Source organism: Tupaia chinensis, unplaced genomic scaffold (assembly GCF_000334495.1).
Source record: "Tupaia chinensis unplaced genomic scaffold, TupChi_1.0 Scaffold000605_1, whole genome shotgun sequence".
In the NCBI taxonomy this organism is placed as follows: domain Eukaryota; kingdom Metazoa; phylum Chordata; class Mammalia; order Scandentia; family Tupaiidae; genus Tupaia; species Tupaia belangeri.
The window spans coordinates 923,044-943,539 of NW_006160123.1; the positions used below are offsets into that span (position 1 = coordinate 923,044).

The 20,496-nt window shown below is 40.0% G+C and overlaps 1 protein-coding gene across 1 annotated transcript in view; it reads left to right on the forward strand.

Moving 5' to 3' along the window:
* The window catches only part of ZNF106 (zinc finger protein 106), a 79,334-nt gene that overhangs the window by 41,124 nt on the left and 17,714 nt on the right, over window positions 1-20,496 (forward strand). The window contains exons 4-13 of the mRNA XM_014591656.1: window positions 6-206; window positions 3,925-6,105; window positions 7,830-8,061; window positions 9,482-9,886; window positions 12,227-12,296; window positions 13,995-14,149; window positions 14,235-14,295; window positions 15,252-15,590; window positions 17,922-18,699; window positions 19,307-19,362. Coding sequence (XP_014447142.1) covers window positions 6-206; window positions 3,925-6,105; window positions 7,830-8,061; window positions 9,482-9,886; window positions 12,227-12,296; window positions 13,995-14,149; window positions 14,235-14,295; window positions 15,252-15,590; window positions 17,922-18,699; window positions 19,307-19,362 — 4,478 coding nt within the window. The remainder of the gene's footprint in view (window positions 1-5; window positions 207-3,924; window positions 6,106-7,829; window positions 8,062-9,481; window positions 9,887-12,226; window positions 12,297-13,994; window positions 14,150-14,234; window positions 14,296-15,251; window positions 15,591-17,921; window positions 18,700-19,306; window positions 19,363-20,496) is intronic.

Consider the following 20,496-nt stretch of genomic DNA (forward strand, 5'->3'; position numbering starts at 1 on the left):
CCTAGGGACAGTAGTCATGAGTGCCGAGTGTGCGGGGTCACAGAAGTGGGTCTTTCTGCATATGCAAAGCACATTTCTGGCCAATTGCACAAAGATAACGTTGATGCCAAGGAAAGAGAAGATGATGGAAAGGGAGAAGAAGAAGAAGAAGAATATTTTGACAAGGAACTCATTCAGTTAATAAAACAAAGAAAAGAGCAAAGTCGGTAAGTAATTATTTTGATTTTCTTAAGCTTATTTAATAGAATGTAATAGAGAATACATCCTACATTTTTGTACTTTTCAACTTACAACATTTAAGTTTATCTTAATTATAAAATTAATTTGAGGTTGCAAAGAGGCAGTGGAATTCTTTAACTACTTGCTTTGTACAAACCAAACTCAGTACTATCTGTTGCTATGCCTACATAACTGAAATTCTTGCCATGTTGTTAACTGCATTTAGAGTTGTTTTTATTGGTACCCAGATTTTTCTAGTGAAAAGATATTAGGCTGTAAGCTTCATCAAATAAGTTGTGTAGTATTTTTTATTGCCAAAATAAGACCCCTTAGGAAAAAAATTCTTTGCCTGATGTAAATTAACATGGTATTTCTACCAAATTTGGCTTATCTCTTTGTCTTTGAATCCTCACTGACTACCATAGTGCTTGATTCACTATAAGTGCTCTGGAAAATATATATTGAATGCATTTATTTTAAATTTGACAGTGCCAAGGTCATTTGAGCAATATAAGTGTTCTGACTTGCACTGCATAATTTCATACTTACTTTTATATATTCAGTGATTGGGCATTTTGTTTTTACTTTACTGATTTGTGGTCTAAAGAGTTTAATTAATGAGGTAGAAATTTTGGGGTATGAATGAAAGAGAGAGAACCACCTAATGAGGTGGGCTAACCTTAAGTCCTAGAACATGATGAGAAACATTTCAAATTCTAAAATAAAACTTTAAAGATCTTTTTGGAAGATTAGTTATGTCTAATAACTTTGTAGTTCTAGGTTTGATTATTAAAAAGTTTTTTTTAATTCTGTTTTTTAAAACTTCCTTGACAAGTGCCTGACAATAGCAACATGGTTCTTAAATCGTTCTGTTGTGTAGTCCTTCAAATGACATTCTCATTACTTTAAGTAGAGCCTGCCATTCACTCTTTCTCCTGTTTTAGGGAGTTGGAGCCTCTTGGAGATAAACTTCTACTTTGTTCTAACACACTAGAGCCGTTAGCTTATCAGTATCAATGATTAAACATGAAATCAGGGTGAAAGAGCTTCTCAGTGGATTTAGATGTTCATACTGTGGTTGCTGTCCTTTAAGTCTTCTGATATGTCTCTTTGATGACCTGTTTATAAAATCATCTAGTTATTTCTTCATGAAGTTTCTTTTGTTTAGTTTTGCTTTTGCCTTCATGAGTTTTTAACCTCTTTCTGGGCTGTGTGTTCAGCTGAATACTATTATTCCCTTGGTCTAGCCAATTCATGATGATTTAGGAATTCTACTTTGTGATTGCTTTCATGAATGGCTCAGTTCTCCCACTTCTGAGCATATTAGTATAGCTGAGTCAGTGGTCTCCTTAGAAACAAACAATAAAGACAATTTTATTAGTGGTGATTTAAAAAAAAAAATCTTGCTGGGGTATGTACTTAGGGACTTCAGAGTTTCCTGTTTAGAAATGGTTGTAGTTTATAATGTACACAGATGTTTGAATTTTTAGGTGATTTTTAATTCTATCTTGTAAAAAAAAAAAAAAAAATAAATTCCAATTTGGGTCCAAAATATTGAATACATTCAAAGCTTTTTCTCTTTTTAGTAATTTTCTATAGGGCACTTATGCTTGCTGGAAAGGGAGAGAGAAAGTGACAAAGCACCCTCTTGGTTCGGGGAGGCATGGCCATGCTGCAGTCCCTTCTCATTCTCTCGGGCCTTTGGGCGCCCACACACGTGCACCTGGCATGTTTTTCAGATCAATGAGTCTGTTACTCTAAAAACACAGTTGACCCTGGTGGATCCAGCCATCATAACCACCCTGTCACTGGCTGGCTTTTAAACTCAGTTAAAGTCAGTACTAAGTTTAAGATTTAGTCAAGTACAGAGGAAAGAACCCAACTGTAGAAACTTTGTTTTAGGATTTTCACTTTGCCAAAGCCTAGTGGTGAGAAGTATAGTTGTGAAGTCAAATTGCCAAGTTTTAAATCTCTGCTCTACATTTCCTGGCTGGCCTGCCCTAGGCAAGTTACTTAACTTTTCTAATCCTCAGTTTTCTCATCTTAAAAGTGGAATTAATAAGAATACTTGCCACAAGATCATGAGAATGAAATAAGATAATCTGTATAGATACTGGACAATAGTAGCTACTCAGTAAGTTTTAGGTAGTATTACTCAATATTTTGCACACCTACCATGTGCCAAGCATACATAGGCAGTATCTAGAGGAAAATGGTTTTACACCTATTACTGTGGCATTTACTTAAATTTATTCACGTTTCTGTGGACTCCTTGTCTAACATGACTAATTCAGGCTACCGTAGCTTCTTTATAAAAACCTCTAGATCATAAAGCTCCTTACAATACTTACTGTGAGTGCTATTAAGCTCTTCATGAATATAAACTATCCATAAGAGTTTCCTTAACATCCCTAACAGTCACTGGGTGCTTGATAAAGTGCTTATTAACTAAATCAGTCACACAAAGTATAATCTTACCATTTAGAATAGATTAAGAAACTGTTTTTTTTTCTTGTGGAGAGGTTTTTTTCTATAGGATGCGTGCGCTCGCCAGACAGACAGAGAGACAGAAAGCGAGAAATCACTCCCCAGGGGGGATGGCCACGCCGCAGTCCCTTCTCCTCCATTCTCCTCTCGGGATCTTGGGCACGCACGCACACGTGCCCGGCGTGAGTTTTAAGCCACCGGGTCTGGGATGTGAACCTCGGTCGACTACATGGGAGTCCAGCAACATAGCCATTACGCTAACTGCTGGTCCCAAGAAACTGGATTTTTCAGAAAGAACTTGCACCTAGAGAAATTATGATTTTAAGGGCATCTGGATATAGAATTGTATAAACTATGATAACTAACCATAACTACAAAATATAACTATTCTTATTTTGAAAAAGTTACATAATGTTGGGGCCGGCAAGTGGCACAGTGGTTAAAGGAGCTGGACTCCCACATGGCCAACCATGGTTCAAGTCTTAGACCTGGTGGCTTGCTTTCTCACTTCCTATCTCTCTCTGTTTCTCTCTGATCCAACTGGAAAATAATAATGATAATAATAATAAATAAAGTTAAATAAAATAATTCTCTAAAAAAAAGGCTACATAATGTTAAAATAATGATTGGATTATAGGGACGAAATCCCAGAACATGCCAAGAAAAAAAGGACTAAGAAAAGAGAGGATAAATGTATAAATGTGTCAAGTTTTTAGTGTTTCTGGAGCAACAGGGGAAAGATATTTTAGTACTTAAGTTAAAAAAAACCTGAGTATTAATAAATTAAATATAAATTTCACGGCGTCCTTTGAAGATATGAAAGCAGAGCCAACCCATGCTTAAGGTGGCTCAGTCCCATGTATCTGACTGCATAGTTTGAGACCCAGACCTAGCAGCTTGAGAGACATGCCAGGCATGTGTGTGCATGTACCCAAAATCCCCAGAGGGGGAAGAGATGGCGAAGAAGGGATTGCAGCATGACCATGCCCCACGGAGGTTGTTTTCTTGCTTCTCCTCTCCCTAGTGCACATATACCCTCTGGCAAAAATAAATAAATAAATGAATAAAAATTAAAAAATGAAGATATGGATGCAATCACCACTGGAAATAAAAATAGACTCTCTTATATACTATGCAGCAGGGGAGAGGGGAAAGGGGAAGTTTAAAAGAAGGATAAGAATTACTTTAAATCACTAACAAAAATTGTTTTTCTTCCAGGCAAAGTGAACCTTCCAATAACAGCCAAGAAATAAACTCTGATGACAGGCGACCCCAATGGAGACGAGAAGACCGAATCCCTTACCAAGACAGAGAGAGTTACAGTCAGCCCGCATGGCATCATCGTGGACCTCCACAGCGAGACTGGAAATGGGAAAGTGATGGCTTTAATAATACTAGAAACAGCTTTCCTCATCCTTTGAGAAATAGTGGTGGACCAAGAGGACGCTCCGGGTGGCATACGGGTGGTGCAGGAGGCTCCTCTCCTTGGTTTCACAACCATAGTAAATCTGGAGGTGGTTGGCATTCAAACAGTGGGACGGTAGATTGGAATCATAACAGTACAGGAAGGAATTCCAGTTGGCATTCTGAAGGAACAGGTGGCTTTTCCAGTTGGCATATGAAAAACAATAACGGAAACTGGAAATCCAATGGACGTGGTACAAATAGTTGGAATTACAGTGGCCCTGGAGACAAATTTCAGCCAGGCAGAAACAGAAATTCTAATTGTCAAAAGGAAGACATGAATATGCTATGGAACAAGAAATCTATAAAGTCAGGCAAATACAATCAAGACAGATACAGTTGGCAGCGGAAGGAAAATGACATAGTTGGCACGGTTGCCAAGTATAGAGCACCTTCTGAAGCATTTACAAATGATAAGTTTCCTTCAGAAGGGTTACTTGACTTCAATTTTGAGCAGCTGGAAAGCCAAACCACTAAACAAGCAGATGCTGCAGCTTCCAAAATCAGTGGAAAGAATGGCAGTGTAGCACGGGAAAAATCCCATCGCTGGACTCCTTACCCTTCCCAGAAGACTCAGGATTTACAATCAGGATTGAAGGAAGTCACTGGTAACAAGTCAGAAGTGATAGATAAGCCTTTATTTGATTTTAGCTTGATCACAGGAGTAAAAGAATCCCAAACTGATAAAATGAATAGTTTCCCAACACAGAAAACACAAAAAGAAATGCATACTGGATCTCATAGTCACAAAGCTGCTTCTGACTGCAGTGCTTCCTGTGAGGTGGGAAGAGATGGCTCCATTACTAAAAAACCTGAACAAGGTCATAACTCAAATAAAATGCCATTATTGAAATCCCCTCTCCTTCCAATTCCAGCCACTAAATCAGTTCCTCAGAAGCATGAGTTAAAGAATCACTCAAAAAACACTAAAACTAATTCTTTTTTTCCTGGAGAACACTCAGATCCCTCAAACAAACCCACTGTGGTAGATAACCATAGTTCTTCATACACACCCAAATTGCATAGTTCATGTCCTCGTGTTTTAAAAGGGAGTAAAAGTACACTGGGCACTCAGAAGGAATCTGATGATAATATAAATGATACGTTACAAAAGGCCAAAGAGGTACTACAGTGTCAGGAGTCACTGCAGAATCCCGTTCTTAGCACTTCTGAAAGGAACAAGAACTATGCAAAAGCAAATAGGAATGTAGAAGAGTCTGAGAAAGAATCTTTGAAGATTGAGTTTCAGGTCAACAGAATAGAAGATGAGAGTGATGGAGAGGCATCTGACATGGAAAAACATGGAACGAAAGTTGGAACCCCAGGTTCCCCACCTACAGGAGTTTTATCCTGTAGCACTCACGCCATTGATGAGAAAGAAGGAGATGACCAAATGCTGAAAACATCCAGAAAATTTTCCACGTCACCATGTAATTCCACAGTTCCCCAGAAGGAGTCCGAGCTACAAATGACATCGGCAGCCAGTCCACACCCTGGCTTATTGCTAGACTTGAAAACCTCTCTAGAAGATGCACAGGTTGATGACCCTGTTAAATCTCATATGTCTTATGAAACAGAAGGCTTTGAGAGTTCTAGCTTGGATGCAGAGCTTCAAAAAAATGATATCAATCAGCCCTCAGGCCCTCTCCTGCCTGAACTAAGTAAACTTGGCTTTCCTGCCTCCCTCCAGAGAGATCTAACCCGGCACATTAGTTTGAAGAGCAAAACTGGAGCACACCTTCCTGAACCAAACCTCAACAGTGCTCGCCGCATTCGCAATATCAGCGGTCATCGAAAGAGTGAGACAGAGAAGGAATCTGGGCTCAAGCCAACCCTACGGCAGATTCTAAATGCATCTCGGAGAAATGTCAACTGGGAACAGGTCATTCAGCAAGTATCCAAGAAAAAGCAAGAGCTGGGCAAAGGCTTACCCAGGTGTGTTCCCCTTTTCAGTATCTGTTTTTCTTTCTTGCTTTCTTTTAAAGTTACCCTTCAACCCTGGTAAAGAGAATTCTACTTGTTTCATTTAATTAAATGTTTGCCAAAAATATCCATTGTAGATGTCTGATTTAATATCAAAGAGTGACTGCTAATCTGTCACAGATGGAAAAAAGTGTTTCCTAGCAGGGAATGGAATCCAGGTTAAAATGGAAGCACACCTACTTCTGAGAAACAAAATGGGGACAGAAAAAAATATAAAAAATTGATCACTCTGGTTTAGAGGGGCTAGAAAATAACAGCATAAAAAAGTATGCCTAGGGCCAGCTGGTGGCGTGGTGGTTAAGGCGACTGGGATTCCACATGACCAACTGCTCAGTTCGAGTCCCAGACATGGCTGCTTAAAAAACACACCAGGTATGTGTGCATGAATGCCCAAAATCCTAAAAGAAGGGAGAGATGGAGAAGGGATTGCAGCATGACCATCTCCAGTAGAGAGTGCTTTCTTACTTTCCTTGTCTTTCTCTGTCTCCAGTGAGTGCACATGCCCCTCTAGCAAATTTGAAAACTTGCCTATGTTTGTATTTTTTTCCAGACCTCAGTTTTAGAATGAGTGGTACAATTTTTAAGTATACCTGTTCTCATTACCTCTTAGTTAGAACCTGTGGATTGTTACCCTTCTGTTGATATGTGTACTCTGGGCATTATATTTAGGACCATAAAATGCTTTCTCTTAAGCTATTCATCTTACGTTGCGGTACTAGACTTTTCTGAATAGTGAGGTAGAGTTCAGCAGAGGTTTGCTACGTGAACATCTTCATCTGTTGCATTATAATCACATAGCCCTCCAGGCTGGTGGGGAGGGCAAGGTTTCTGTCTTTGTTGAAATAATATTTATTTTGTTCCTTTTTCTCTTCCCAACACCAGTGACAGTACTTGAGATTTTAAATTTGAAGCTCTTAGTATCATGTCTAGCATTTGTGAGTGCTCTGTAAAAGTTGTTTGTTTTTATTCTTTAAAATAATGATTTATTTCATTCTATTTGTTATTACTTTTTAATTTGAGCAGAGAGAAAGGGAAAGTGAGAAAGCAAGCCACCAGGTCTGGGACTCAAACCATGGTCAACTGTGTGGGAATCTAGCATCTTTAACCACCATGCCACCTGCTGGCTCCTCCTTTATTTGTTTTGAAAAAGTTAATATATAGATTTTTAAAACTACATATGAAACAGAGTGTTTTTACTCCTTCAGATGTGTTCTTTGGTCAGGTTGAAGTGATGGATACCCACATGACCTACTGCACTTTGAGTCCTAGAACTGGTGACTTGAAAATCATGCCAAACACATGCATGCATTCCCAAAATCCCAGGAGGAGGATGGAAGAGAAGGGATTGTGGTGTGACCATCCACCCTGGGTGTAGGATTTCTCATTTTCCCTCTGTCTGTCTCTTTTTGGCGAGCATAGGCACCCTATGGCAAAACCCTAAAAATACAAACAGAAACAGTGTTCTCATAGCTGTATACAACTCTCTAATTTGGTACTTGTCACGTAACAATATTTATATTTACTTTGTGTCTGGATCACTCATTAGACTGTGAACTCCTCGAGGGCAGGAGCCATTCTGTTCATGTTAGTAACCTTGGTGCGTAACAGAACCTAACATAATGAATGAAGCCAGTCCCCCAACCACGTCTGATTTGTTTTTGCTTTTTTCCCTTAAGGTTTGGCATAGAAATGGTACCTCTGGTTCAAAATGAACAAGAGGTCTTAGATTTGGATGCAGAGCCTGATCTGCCCAGTCTAGAAGGATTCCAGTGGGAAGGTATTTCTATTTCCTCATCCCCTGGGTTGGCAAGGAAGCGAAGCCTTTCTGAGAGCAGCGTCATCATGGACAGGGCTCCTTCGGTGTACAGCTTCTTCAGCGAAGAAGGCACAGCCCAAGAAAATGAGCACCAGCAGTTTGACTCCCCCTCTAGCAAATTTGAAAACTTGCCTATGTTTGTATTTTTTTCCAGACCTCAGTTTTAGAATGAGTGGTACAATTTTTAAGTATACCTGTTCTCATTACCTCTTAGTTAGAACCTGTGGATTGTTACCCTTCTGTTGATATGTGTACTCTGGGCATTATATTTAGGACCATAAAATGCTTTCTCTTAAGCTATTCATCTTACGTTGCGGTACTAGACTTTTCTGAATAGTGAGGTAGAGTTCAGCAGAGGTTTGCTACGTGAACATCTTCATCTGTTGCATTATAATCACATAGCCCTCCAGGCTGGTGGGGAGGGCAAGGTTTCTGTCTTTGTTGAAATAATATTTATTTTGTTCCTTTTTCTCTTCCCAACACCAGTGACAGTACTTGAGATTTTAAATTTGAAGCTCTTAGTATCATGTCTAGCATTTGTGAGTGCTCTGTAAAAGTTGTTTGTTTTTATTCTTTAAAATAATGATTTATTTCATTCTATTTGTTATTACTTTTTAATTTGAGCAGAGAGAAAGGGAAAGTGAGAAAGCAAGCCACCAGGTCTGGGACTCAAACCATGGTCAACTGTGTGGGAATCTAGCATCTTTAACCACCATGCCACCTGCTGGCTCCTCCTTTATTTGTTTTGAAAAAGTTAATATATAGATTTTTAAAACTACATATGAAACAGAGTGTTTTTACTCCTTCAGATGTGTTCTTTGGTCAGGTTGAAGTGATGGATACCCACATGACCTACTGCACTTTGAGTCCTAGAACTGGTGACTTGAAAATCATGCCAAACACATGCATGCATTCCCAAAATCCCAGGAGGAGGATGGAAGAGAAGGGATTGTGGTGTGACCATCCACCCTGGGTGTAGGATTTCTCATTTTCCCTCTGTCTGTCTCTTTTTGGCGAGCATAGGCACCCTATGGCAAAACCCTAAAAATACAAACAGAAACAGTGTTCTCATAGCTGTATACAACTCTCTAATTTGGTACTTGTCACGTAACAATATTTATATTTACTTTGTGTCTGGATCACTCATTAGACTGTGAACTCCTCGAGGGCAGGAGCCATTCTGTTCATGTTAGTAACCTTGGTGCGTAACAGAACCTAACATAATGAATGAAGCCAGTCCCCCAACCACGTCTGATTTGTTTTTGCTTTTTTCCCTTAAGGTTTGGCATAGAAATGGTACCTCTGGTTCAAAATGAACAAGAGGTCTTAGATTTGGATGCAGAGCCTGATCTGCCCAGTCTAGAAGGATTCCAGTGGGAAGGTATTTCTATTTCCTCATCCCCTGGGTTGGCAAGGAAGCGAAGCCTTTCTGAGAGCAGCGTCATCATGGACAGGGCTCCTTCGGTGTACAGCTTCTTCAGCGAAGAAGGCACAGCCCAAGAAAATGAGCACCAGCAGTTTGACTCACCTAGTAACTCACTGAGGTCTGTACAGAACCAAAAAGCAGCGATGACCCTTAAACAGGAAGGGACACCTCTGGCTGCCTCCCTCAGAACAGGCGAAGGGGCTGAAGATGTTTTTATCCGGAGGCGACATAGTACACAGCTATTACCTTCTGACCGTTTAATACCCCTGATGCATTCAGCAAAAGACCTGAGCAGCCAAGAGAGATCTACGCCATCTTCAGAGAATCAGAATTCTCAGGAGAGTAATGGAGAAGGAAACTCGCTGTCATCAAATACATCCTCAGCCCTTGCTGTCTCCAGTTTAGCAGATGCAGCCACAGATAGTAGCTGTACCTCTGGTGCTGAACAAAATGATGGCCAGTGTATTCGAAAGAAACGAAGAGCCACTGGGGTGAGTATGATTCTCTGTGCTTGGTGGCAATTTGGTTGTCTGTAAACAAAGGTTTTAACTAATTTTTCTGGGGGTATCTGTACTTTTTTTTTTTTTTTTAAGAGAGATTTTTGCTATAGGGCATGTGCGTTTGCCAGACAGAGGCAGAAACAGAAATCGAGAAATCACCCCATAGTGGGGATGGTCACATTTCAATCCCCTCTTCATTCTCCTCTCAGGATTTTGGGCACACACACACCCAGCATAAGTTTAAAACCTCTAGGTCTGGGACTTATACTATAATCACCTATGTGGGGGTCCAGTGACATAGCCACTGTGCCATCTGCTGGTCCCAGATATCTGTACTTTTGTCTTGTGGGTTTCTTTCACTGAGTAATTCTACCATTTAAGTTGTAATTTAATAAGAGTGTACAGTATCAGGAAAATATTGAGTCATTCTAAAACTAGTCTTTAAGCCAATGATTCTTTGTATCACCTAACCAAGGATAAGTCACATCTTCATCTATAACTTGATCTGTTTTCATAGCAGCATTCTGTACTGCTGCTGAAGAATGGCATTTTACTGTTGCATTTGTAGGGCATGCTGATTGTTGAATTCAGAGCTGCTAGGCATAGCCGTTAAGAGTGCATTTATATGAGCATAGTACAGAAATATTTTACTTAGTCTATAAGTCTGCCTCATGTCCTTCAGTTATGCAGCTGGCCTTTTAAGAATCATCTCTTCATTGATACCACATCTGCTTTCCTGGCATTTCTGTTGCTAATATTGCTTAACCCTCTCAAGATTCCTTTCAGAAAAGAAAGGGTTGCTGGTGGTGACATAGTCTGGACTCTGACTCTGTGAGAAAATGGCTTCTTTCTTTTATAGAAGCAGTAAACAGAGTAGTTAAGAGCATACATTTTAGAGCTACTTCAAATTCCAGCTCAGTTCTTTTGCACTACTTAGTAGATACTGTTGGATGATTTGAAATACACTTACTTCACGCTGAAGGATTATCCTATGAGGAAGGTAATATCTCAGGGTTTGTCTCATAGATGGGCCTCCTCCCAATTATTTATTAGTTTAATTAAATTAATTAAAAAAAAATTCAACCAGAGAAACAGAGAAAGGGAAAGTGAGAAAGCAAGGCGTCAGGTTCAGGACTCGAACCACAGTCGGTCATGTGGGAGTCCAGCGCCCTTAACCACCATACCATCTGCAGGTCCCAGATTTTTTTTTTTTTTTGAGAGATTTTTTGTTGTTGTTTAGGGCACATGGCTTGTTGTAAAGACAGAGAGACAGACAGAAAGCGAGAAATCACCCCCCTGGGGGTATGGCCATGCCACTATCCCTTCTCCTCTTGGGATTTTGGGCATGTACACACAGGTGCCCAGCATGAGTTTCAAACTGCTGAGTCCAGGACTTGAACTATGTGGTTGGTCATGTGGGAGTCCAGAAACATAACTCTTATGCCACCTGCTGGTTCTCATAGATGTTTAGCTTTATGTTGAACTGAAATTTAAAGTAGAAACTATCCCAAGATAAAAGTAGAGGTATGGGGACCAGCAGTCAGCGTAATGGCTATGTCGCTGAACTGCCATGTAGTTGACCGTGGTTAGAGTCCCGGACCTGGTGGCTTAAACTCACGCCGGGTGCATGTGCGTGCGTGCCCAAGATCCCAAGAGGAGAATAGGGGAGAAGGGATTGCGGCATGGCCATTCCCCCTGGGGGGGTGATTTCTCACTTTCTGTCTCTCTGTCTCTCTCTGTCTTTCTGGCGAGTGCATGCTCCCTAGAGCAAAAACCTGTCCCCCCCGCCCCCCAAAAAAAAGTAGAGGTATGTGTTATTATGCTTTGTCCCTCCATCCATGTCTTGCTTCACTAAGGTAGAATGCTTTGCCCAAGCCCAGGGAGCTTTAGCACCTTGAGGATAGTAGGAAGGCATTTGGCCTTGGATTCTTTTTCTTCCTTTTGATCAGATACATTTGAGTATGTGCATGGTAGCGATGGTAGGAGGAGGAATAAAGAACAATGTATGGTCATCTTTTCTTTTTAGAGAAATTTTTGCTATAAGGCATGTGTGCTTGCCAGAGAGACAGAGAATAAGAATCACTGCCCTGGGGGATGACCACACCACAATCCCTTCTCCTCTTGGGATTTTGGGCATGCACACATGTGTGCCCGGCATGAGTTACAAGCCTCTGGGTCCAGGACTCAAACTGCAGTTGGCCATGTGGGAGTCCAACAACGTAACCGTTATGCCATCTGCTGGTCCCAATATATGGTCATCTTAGTATTGATTCTTCTCATAGAAACTGGCCTTTATATATTTAATATCATTTCGTTTTCTCTATCCCTCAGGATGGATCTTCTCCTGAACTCCCAAGTCTTGAGAGGAAAAATAAAAGAAGAAAAATTAAAGGAAAGAAAGGTATGGTATGGAATATTCTGGTAGAAAGAAGTTACAGCAGTTCAGCCTTTTTACAACTTGACACAGCATAGATTGTGGTTATTGAACAGTAATCATCTGTTTTATTTATTTATTTTTCTTTTAACCCATTATTGTGGTCTTGCTTAAAGGCAGAGAAAAGTATGATTTTCTACTGTTACACATTCAATTACAGCTATAGAAGAAATACATTATGCCACATAGACCTGTGCACTAAAGTTCTCTCTCAGTCATTTCAAGGCCAGGAAGTCTCATTGGGCCTTCTCAGTGGGATTAAGAACAAGCCATATAGTAAAATGTTTGTCTTTCTTGGTCATTTATCTGCATTGAAGCATCTTGGTTGCTTTTCTAATGTGAGTTAAGGGGAGAAGTTATTAATGTTGCTCCTTCATTGATCTGCTTCTATGACTCTCAGTTTCTATTGGTTTAACCCAGTTCTACTGTGAGGGCTAGTGCAGGACGTGATTAGGGGAGCCTTGGGTGACTGGGTGTGATAGACAAGGGAGGAGTGAAGGAGTTGGCTGGGGCAACATGTGGATGACGATATTGTTTGTATAGCTGGAGAGAGAGAGCAGATTGAGGGCAGTGAAAGATGAGAGTTCCCTTTTCTTTCCACTAGAGAGAGACAGAGAAAGGGAAAGAAAGAAAGCAAGCCCCCCAGGTCCTGGACTTGAACTGTGGTCGACCATGTGGGAGTATAGCACCTTAACCACTGCATCACCTACTGACCCCAAGAGAGTTACCTTTTCAATCCTTCAGCTTAAAAGACCTTTGAAGCCCCCAGGTAGAAATGTCATAGTTGATAGTTGAGTATATAGATCTGAAGTTTGGGGGAGACACTTTGTTACATTGAATGGGAAAAATACAAACATGAAGAAGATAAACATACACATAATAGAACATTTTATTTTAAGTAAGTTATATGTACTATTTCTTTAAAAAAAAAAAAAAAAAGATTACTTACTTAATGCTAGAGCAGACATGTCCTCTCCAGAGAGAGGAGAAAGCACCCACCACAGGGTATGATCACACCACAATCCCTTCTGCTCCATCTCTTCCTCCTTTTGAGATTTTGGGCACACATGTACACAGGCCCAGCGTGTTTCTTATCACCAGGTCTGGAACTTGAACCAAGGGTTCAGCCATGTAGGATTTGTTGCCTTAACCACCAGGCCACAGAGCTGGCCCATACATACTATTTCAAAGCTGTATTTTCAGGAAGCCTGCTCTTATATATAGAGCTCCTTTGGAATCCAGCAGGTGGCGTGATGGTTAAAGGCACTGGACTTAACCATCTGGTCCCAATCTAAGCAGAAGCTCTGGCGAAGAGGATAGTAGACAAAGGAAGGTGGGAAATTAAACTTAGCATAGTTGATTTGCCTGGGACAGAGATTTCACCTGGAAAGGTGGTGGTGAAAGATGGAAATCAGGTGTGGTGGTACACTCGGACCTAGGAGACACCTCCATCTTTACCAGGTAACTTTTGGTTTTTAGCTTTGCCATGGTAAGGCTTGGTGACGTGTGTTGAGAGAGCCGAGGAGTCCCCAGTAACCTACTGAGGAGAGAATAAAGAATTTCTTTCATAGTTGGTGTATCAAGCTACTGAAAAGTTGTGTTATGAAAATGAAGTCTCCATTATTAAGCTGAATCATCCTATTGGTTTTTGTTTTGTTTTGGCAGAACGTTCTCAGGTTGACCAGCTGCTGAATATTTCTCTAAGGGAAGAAGAACTAAGTAAATCCTTGCAGTGCATGGATAACAACCTTCTGCAAGCCCGGGCAGCACTTCAGACAGCTTATGTTGAAGTTCAGAGGCTACTTATGCTCAAGCAGCAGGTAACAACACATGGGAAGATTTAATAAAGATGAGTTGCCTCGGAAGTTGCATTTCAAAATGCTTAACAAAATACTTTATTTTTAGATAACTATGGAGATGAGTGCACTGAGGACACATAGAATACAGATTCTGCAGGGATTACAAGGTATTCAGAGGGCATCTGATGGATTAGACTCTGTAGCTTATTACTTTTTGTTCTCTATAGAGGGGAATTGAAAATAGTATGAAAAGATCATGTAATTGCTTACCTGTCCCCTTGTTTTTTTTTTTTTTAAGAGATTTTTTTGCTATAGGGCGCGTGCACTCGCCAGACAGACAGAAAGCGAGAAATCACCCCCCAGGGGGGATGGCCATGCCGCAATCCCTTCTCTTCCATTCTCCTCTTGGGATCTTTGGCACGCATGCACACGTGCCTGGCATGAGTTTTAAGCCACCGGGTCTGGGATGCGAACCGTGATCAACTACATGGGAGTCCAGCGACATAACCATTATGCTAACTGCTGGTCCCTCCCCTTGGTTTTTATGAGACACAGTCTTTTCATAGAAAGGAGTACACGGAGCCAGTGGGTGGTGTGGTTGAGGAACTGGACTCCCACATGGCTAACCATGGTTCGAGTCCCAGACCTGGCGGCTTGCTTTCTCACTTTCCCTTTCTCCCGCACTCTGTCTCTCTGACAAAATTTTAAAAATAAATAATAATAACAAATTCTAAAATTAAACATTAGTATTTTTTTAAAAAGGAATAAACGTGTGTGTGTGTGTGTATACACATCTCCCTGAAATATTTAGCCAAGGAAATCAAACATTATAGAAAGAGATTTGGTTAGGAATCAAAAGACCTGGGTTCAAATCTTGGATCTTTCTTGAGTTGGGATAAATCACTTAAAATTTGAAAAACTAGAATGTTGGTGCCTGTTCTGATTTTAGTGTTGGTGGTTGTATAGGTTATGTGACATTCCATTTTGAAAAATGACAAAAGGCTATACCAGTACATTTATTAATTTTCAATTCTCTTATAATTTTTAAATACATAATTGGCTCAGAAATGAGTGACTTTGCAGATAACAGCTTTGCATTTGTACTTTGTGTTTCCCATTCTAGAGACATATGAACCTTCTGAGCACCCAGACCAGATTCCTTGTAGCCTCACACGAGAACAAAGAAACAGTAGATCTCAAACATCTGCCGATGCCTCACTGCTGCCTACTCCATTTTTACCAGTTTTTCTGGAGCCTCCATCTTCCCATGTATCTCCCTCATCCACTGGAGCCCCTCTCCAAGTAACCACATCTACTTTCCAAGGCCATGGCAGTATCCCTGCTCCAGACTCATCGATTCAGATTAAACAAGAGCCCATGTCTCCTGAACAAGATGAGAATGTGAATGCTGTGTCACAAGGCTCTGCTTGCAGTGTGTCTAAGGAATTACTGCAAGCAAATAGTATGTAAGCTTTTCTCTGGGTTATGGGCATCCCTGCAGTGGGACTAGGACAGTTTTATAGCAGTGATATAAAGCCATACTTACCATTAAAATTTAAATTATTAGAATTACTTTTTCATTGAAATTCCCTTCGTCTAGGAAAACTATCTTAAAATATTTCAGAGTATAATTTAGCAAATTTTTCCCTGATTTTCTCTAACCTAGTGATATTGAGATGACTTTGTATTAACACCTATAAGGTCCTGTTTATTAGGATAGATATGGAATATATATATTTTTAAATAGCGTTCTGGTTGTTCAGTTAATGTTCTAGGTGAGGTAATCCTCTGAGTTTCTCATTGTTTAACTATGGTTATCTTCTCAAATAAAAGTGAGGACTAATATAAGCCTGAGAGGCAGGTGGCCATGATGGAAGGCAGAGGACTATGGGATTGGGAATCATTTAATAGGAAATTGGGTAGTTTTGAGAAATAGCTAGGGCGTAACTCTTTTCATAGAATCACATTCACCTGTTTAACATTTGGGAATAACTTCTAAGCCATTGAAGGTCCTCTTGGAAGTTTGCATAACCACATAGCAAATGTATATTATCTTTCATAATTTTTTTTTGAGAGTCAATTTCTCACTATAGTTGCCCATGCTGGCCTTGAACTTGTGATCCTTCTGCCTCAGCCTCCTGACTAGCTGGGATTATAGGCATGCACCACTGTACCTAGCTATATATTGAATTTTAAGTTACTTCTATGTGTATAGTATTCAGGATTAAAAAAAAAAGTAGTAATAATAATAATAATGAAATATTATACAGGTTGAGCATCCCTAGTCCAAAAATCCAAAATGATGCAAAATCTGAAACATTTTGAGCATTGACATATACCACAATATAAAGTCCTGCATCTGACCTGATAGGATTATAGTCAAAACACTGTAATTCCAAAGTATTGTGTAAAATTAACTTTAGGCTATCTGTATAAGGTATTCATGAGCATAAATAAATTTCATGTTTAAATTTGAGTCCCATCCCCAAGGTATCTCACTATGTATTTGCAAATATTCCCAAATCCAAAAAGTCTTAAAATGTGAAACACTTGGTCCAAGCATTTCAGATAAGGGATACTCAACCTATAGTTGACTTTATAAGCTAATTGTTTGAAAACCAATTTTTTAAATTAGATTTCTTTTTCTGATTGTTAAAGAATTCACATTTATTGTAAAAAACTGGGAAACTCCATAAATACAGATATTTTTTGTTATATATTATTTGTGTCTTTCTTAAATTGTGTTTGTGTGTTCACATGTTGACTTTATACAAGGAGAAAATCAGTCTATTATAACCTGACTTTTTTTACTTAATATATCATGGTCTTTTTTTGTGTGTGTCACAAAAATAATTTATCCAAAGTATTTTTTATTTTACTGGTTGTATAATATTTGAATAGTTGCATAATCTGGAATATAATAATTTATATAATAAATTTTTTGAATATTTAGTTTTTTCCTACTTTTTTAATATTTTGTATAACTATATTGTGTATGTCTTTGAGTACATCTGTGATTATTTCATCAGTTTAAATTCCTAGACATGAAATAACCAAGTCAAAGAAAGCGGGCGTTTTTAAGTCATTTTTACTACTAGTGTATAGCTAAATTTGATGACATGTGGGTATAGTGTATAATGAAAACTTACAAGAAATAAAAGTGATGGGCAGACCTCGTGGCCTAGTGGTTAAGGGAACTGGATCCCATATGGCCATGCAATTTGGGTCCCCACCCTAGTGGCTTGAAAAACGTGTGTGTGTGTGTGTGTGTGTGTGTGTGTGCACTCAAAATCATAACAGGATGCAGAAATGGAGAAGAAGGGATTGCGGCATGACCACACCCCACTGGGGGGTACTTTCTCCCTCTCCCCCTCTCTCTGTCTCTCTCTGGCAAGCTCAAGAACCTCTGACAATTAAAAATAAGAGTAAAATGCTTCAGCTAAGTAGATCGTTAAGTGTCTACTAAGAATAAAAATGAATGTTGAATATGCGAACATTTAAAACATGGGAAAAATCATTAGAAACAATCTGAACCCACAGGGAGCTTTTGTAGGGAGTAAAACTTGCATATATAGTGAGATTAACGCGAGGCAAAGGGTAATAAGTGCTGTCAGGAATGTGTGTAGGTTATGAGAGACTGAGGGATGAGAGGACAGCTGTAACAGTCGTAGCTCAGTGATCATATTGGTGAACTATTTGGTGGAGATTCCATCAGTGATGAATAATTTGCAGTTCATGACTATAAACAGCAAACACAGAAAAAGATGCAATAATTTTTTCCTTCTCAATTCAGGAGAGATGAGTGACAGTTGTCCAGTGTATCCAGTCATTGCTGCAACATCATCTTTGTCAGAGCTAACAGAAAGTGTCCATGAGCCTAGCCAAGAATCGAAGTTTGGTGAGGAGCAAGGGAATACCAGAAACAGAGAAAACGCTCCCTCTTCCCCATCATCCGGTCTTCCTAGTGTAAATAAAGAGGGTGAAGAGCCAAGCAAAGGCAACAGTGGGTCTGAAGCTTGTACCAGTTCTTTTCTAAGATTGTCTTTTGCTTCAGAAACCCCTTTGGAGAAAGAACCCCACTCTCCAGCTGACCAGCCTGAGCAACAGGCAGAATCTACTCTGACATCAGCCGAAAGTAGGGGAAACAAGAAAAAGAAGAAACTTCGCAAGAAGAAAACTCTGCGAGCTGCCCACGTTCCTGAGAATAGCGACACTGAACAGGATGTGATTACTGCTAAACCTGTAAGAAAAGTGAAAATTGGAAAGTTAACTAAAGGGGGGAAAGTAACAACCTCCACCTGGGAAGACAGAACCAGTCGGGAGCAGGAGAGTGCCAGAGATGAGCCAGACAGTGACTCGTCCCTGGAAGTCCTAGAAATTCCTAACCCTCAGTTAGAGGTAGTAGCCATCGATTCTTCTGAATCTGGAGAAGAGAAACCAGACAGCCCATCTAAAAAGGATATTTGGAACTCTACAGAGCAAAACCCACCAGAAACTTCTCGTTCTGGCTGTGATGAAGTTAGCTCTACCAGTGAAATTGGCACTCGCAACAAGGATGGCGTACCTGTAAGGTAAGGGTGTTGTATTGGTCCGATCAGAACAATTTACACCAAACTTCTTTTTTTAAGGGGGGGGGGTTTGCTACAGGGTGTGTGTGCTCACTAGAAAGACAAAGAGACAGAAAGCGAGAAACCACCTCCCAGCGGGGATGACCACACCACAGTCCCTTTTCCTCTCGGAATCTTGGGCAAACACGCACAAGCACCCGGTGTGAGTTTAAGCCACCAGGTCCAGGACTCGAACCGCGGTCAACTACATGGGAGTCCAGTGACATAGCCATTACACCAACGGCTGGTCCCCCCCAAGCTTTTTTTTTTTTTTTTTACAAAAGTAGTTATGAATAAGATTTTGTTAACACAGACAAACATGGAATATGGATAATGGATATGGAAGAATCAAACCATAGCAGTGGAGATTTTCTGCTTTTTCTATGTCATAAATATGCACTCTACTTTTATATCTCTTAATATGAATGTCAGATGGAAAAAAGAAAAAACTGATCTCACATCACTCCTTCTTTGCTTATTGTTGCTAAAGACCTTTGAATTTGAAAATGTTTAGTTTTACAACCTGTCCTGCTCATGCAGATCTAAGAAGACTTTTGCTATTGTTTTGTAGTGTGGCAGAAACTCAGACCGTGATCTCCGCCTTAAAAGGACCAAAGAATTCTTCAGGTATTTGATTGTTCAGTTTTATTTAAATTAATGATAGAGGGGCTAGCAGGTGGTGTGGTGCGTAAGGTGCTGGACTCCCACATGGCCGACCGCAGCTCAAGTCCTGGACCTGGCAGCATGCTTTCTTACTCTCCCTCCCTCTGCCTCTCTAAAGAAGAGTAATAATGAATAAAATAAAATAAATAATTCTTTAAAAATAAAATTAACTACAGAAAAAAACTTGTAAATATTAGAGTCAGTGTTTAAATCTACTTAAATGTTTACAGATTGGTGGCAGAGTGATTTATGATCAAGAGGATTGCCTTGATTGTAGTTAGGATATCCCTAAATCTCAGATCCTGACTTTTTCAGTTTTTTATTCCTATCTCTTACCTTGGCTCCCTCATCTGTTCAGATTAGTATTAAGATTTCACTGGTTCCAGGGATTTTTGCTTTTAGAAGGAACTACTTTAAAAAAGAATACTGGGCCAGAAGGTGGCATAAGGTTAAGGTGCTTGAATCCCATGTGACTGCTCTGCGATTCAAGGCCTAGACCTGGTGACTTGAAAATCACACCAGGTGAATATGTATGCATGCCCAAAAATCCCAAGAGAAAACAAAAAGATTGCAGGGTAGCCATCTCTCCTGGGAGGTGATTTCTCACCTCCACCACTCCCTCACGAGCACATGCTCCCTACAGCAAACTAAAAAAGGAAGGGAAAGGCCCAGCAGGTGGTATGGAGGTTAAGGAGGCTGAATCTCACAAGGCCAACTTTGCAGTTAAAATCCTGGACCCATTACACTGGGCACATCATGTGCATGCGTGCCGAAAATCCTGAGAGGAGAATGGAAGAGAAGGGATTACAGCATGACCATCTCCTCTGAGGGGTAATTTCTCACTTTTCCTCTTTCTGTCTGTCTCATGTTCTCTAGCAAGCTCACACACCATATAGCAGAAAAAATTTAAAAATAGAATGCCTTTCTCAAATAACTAGGAGGGGAGATAATGAAGAGAGATACTGGGTACTTTCCATGTATTACTCAGAAGCTTATAATTTAAGTATCTATCTTTTATTTATTTATTTTTTTGGAGAGGTTTTCGCTATAGGGCACGTGCGCTCGCCAGACAGAGAGAGACATAGAGACAGAAAGGGA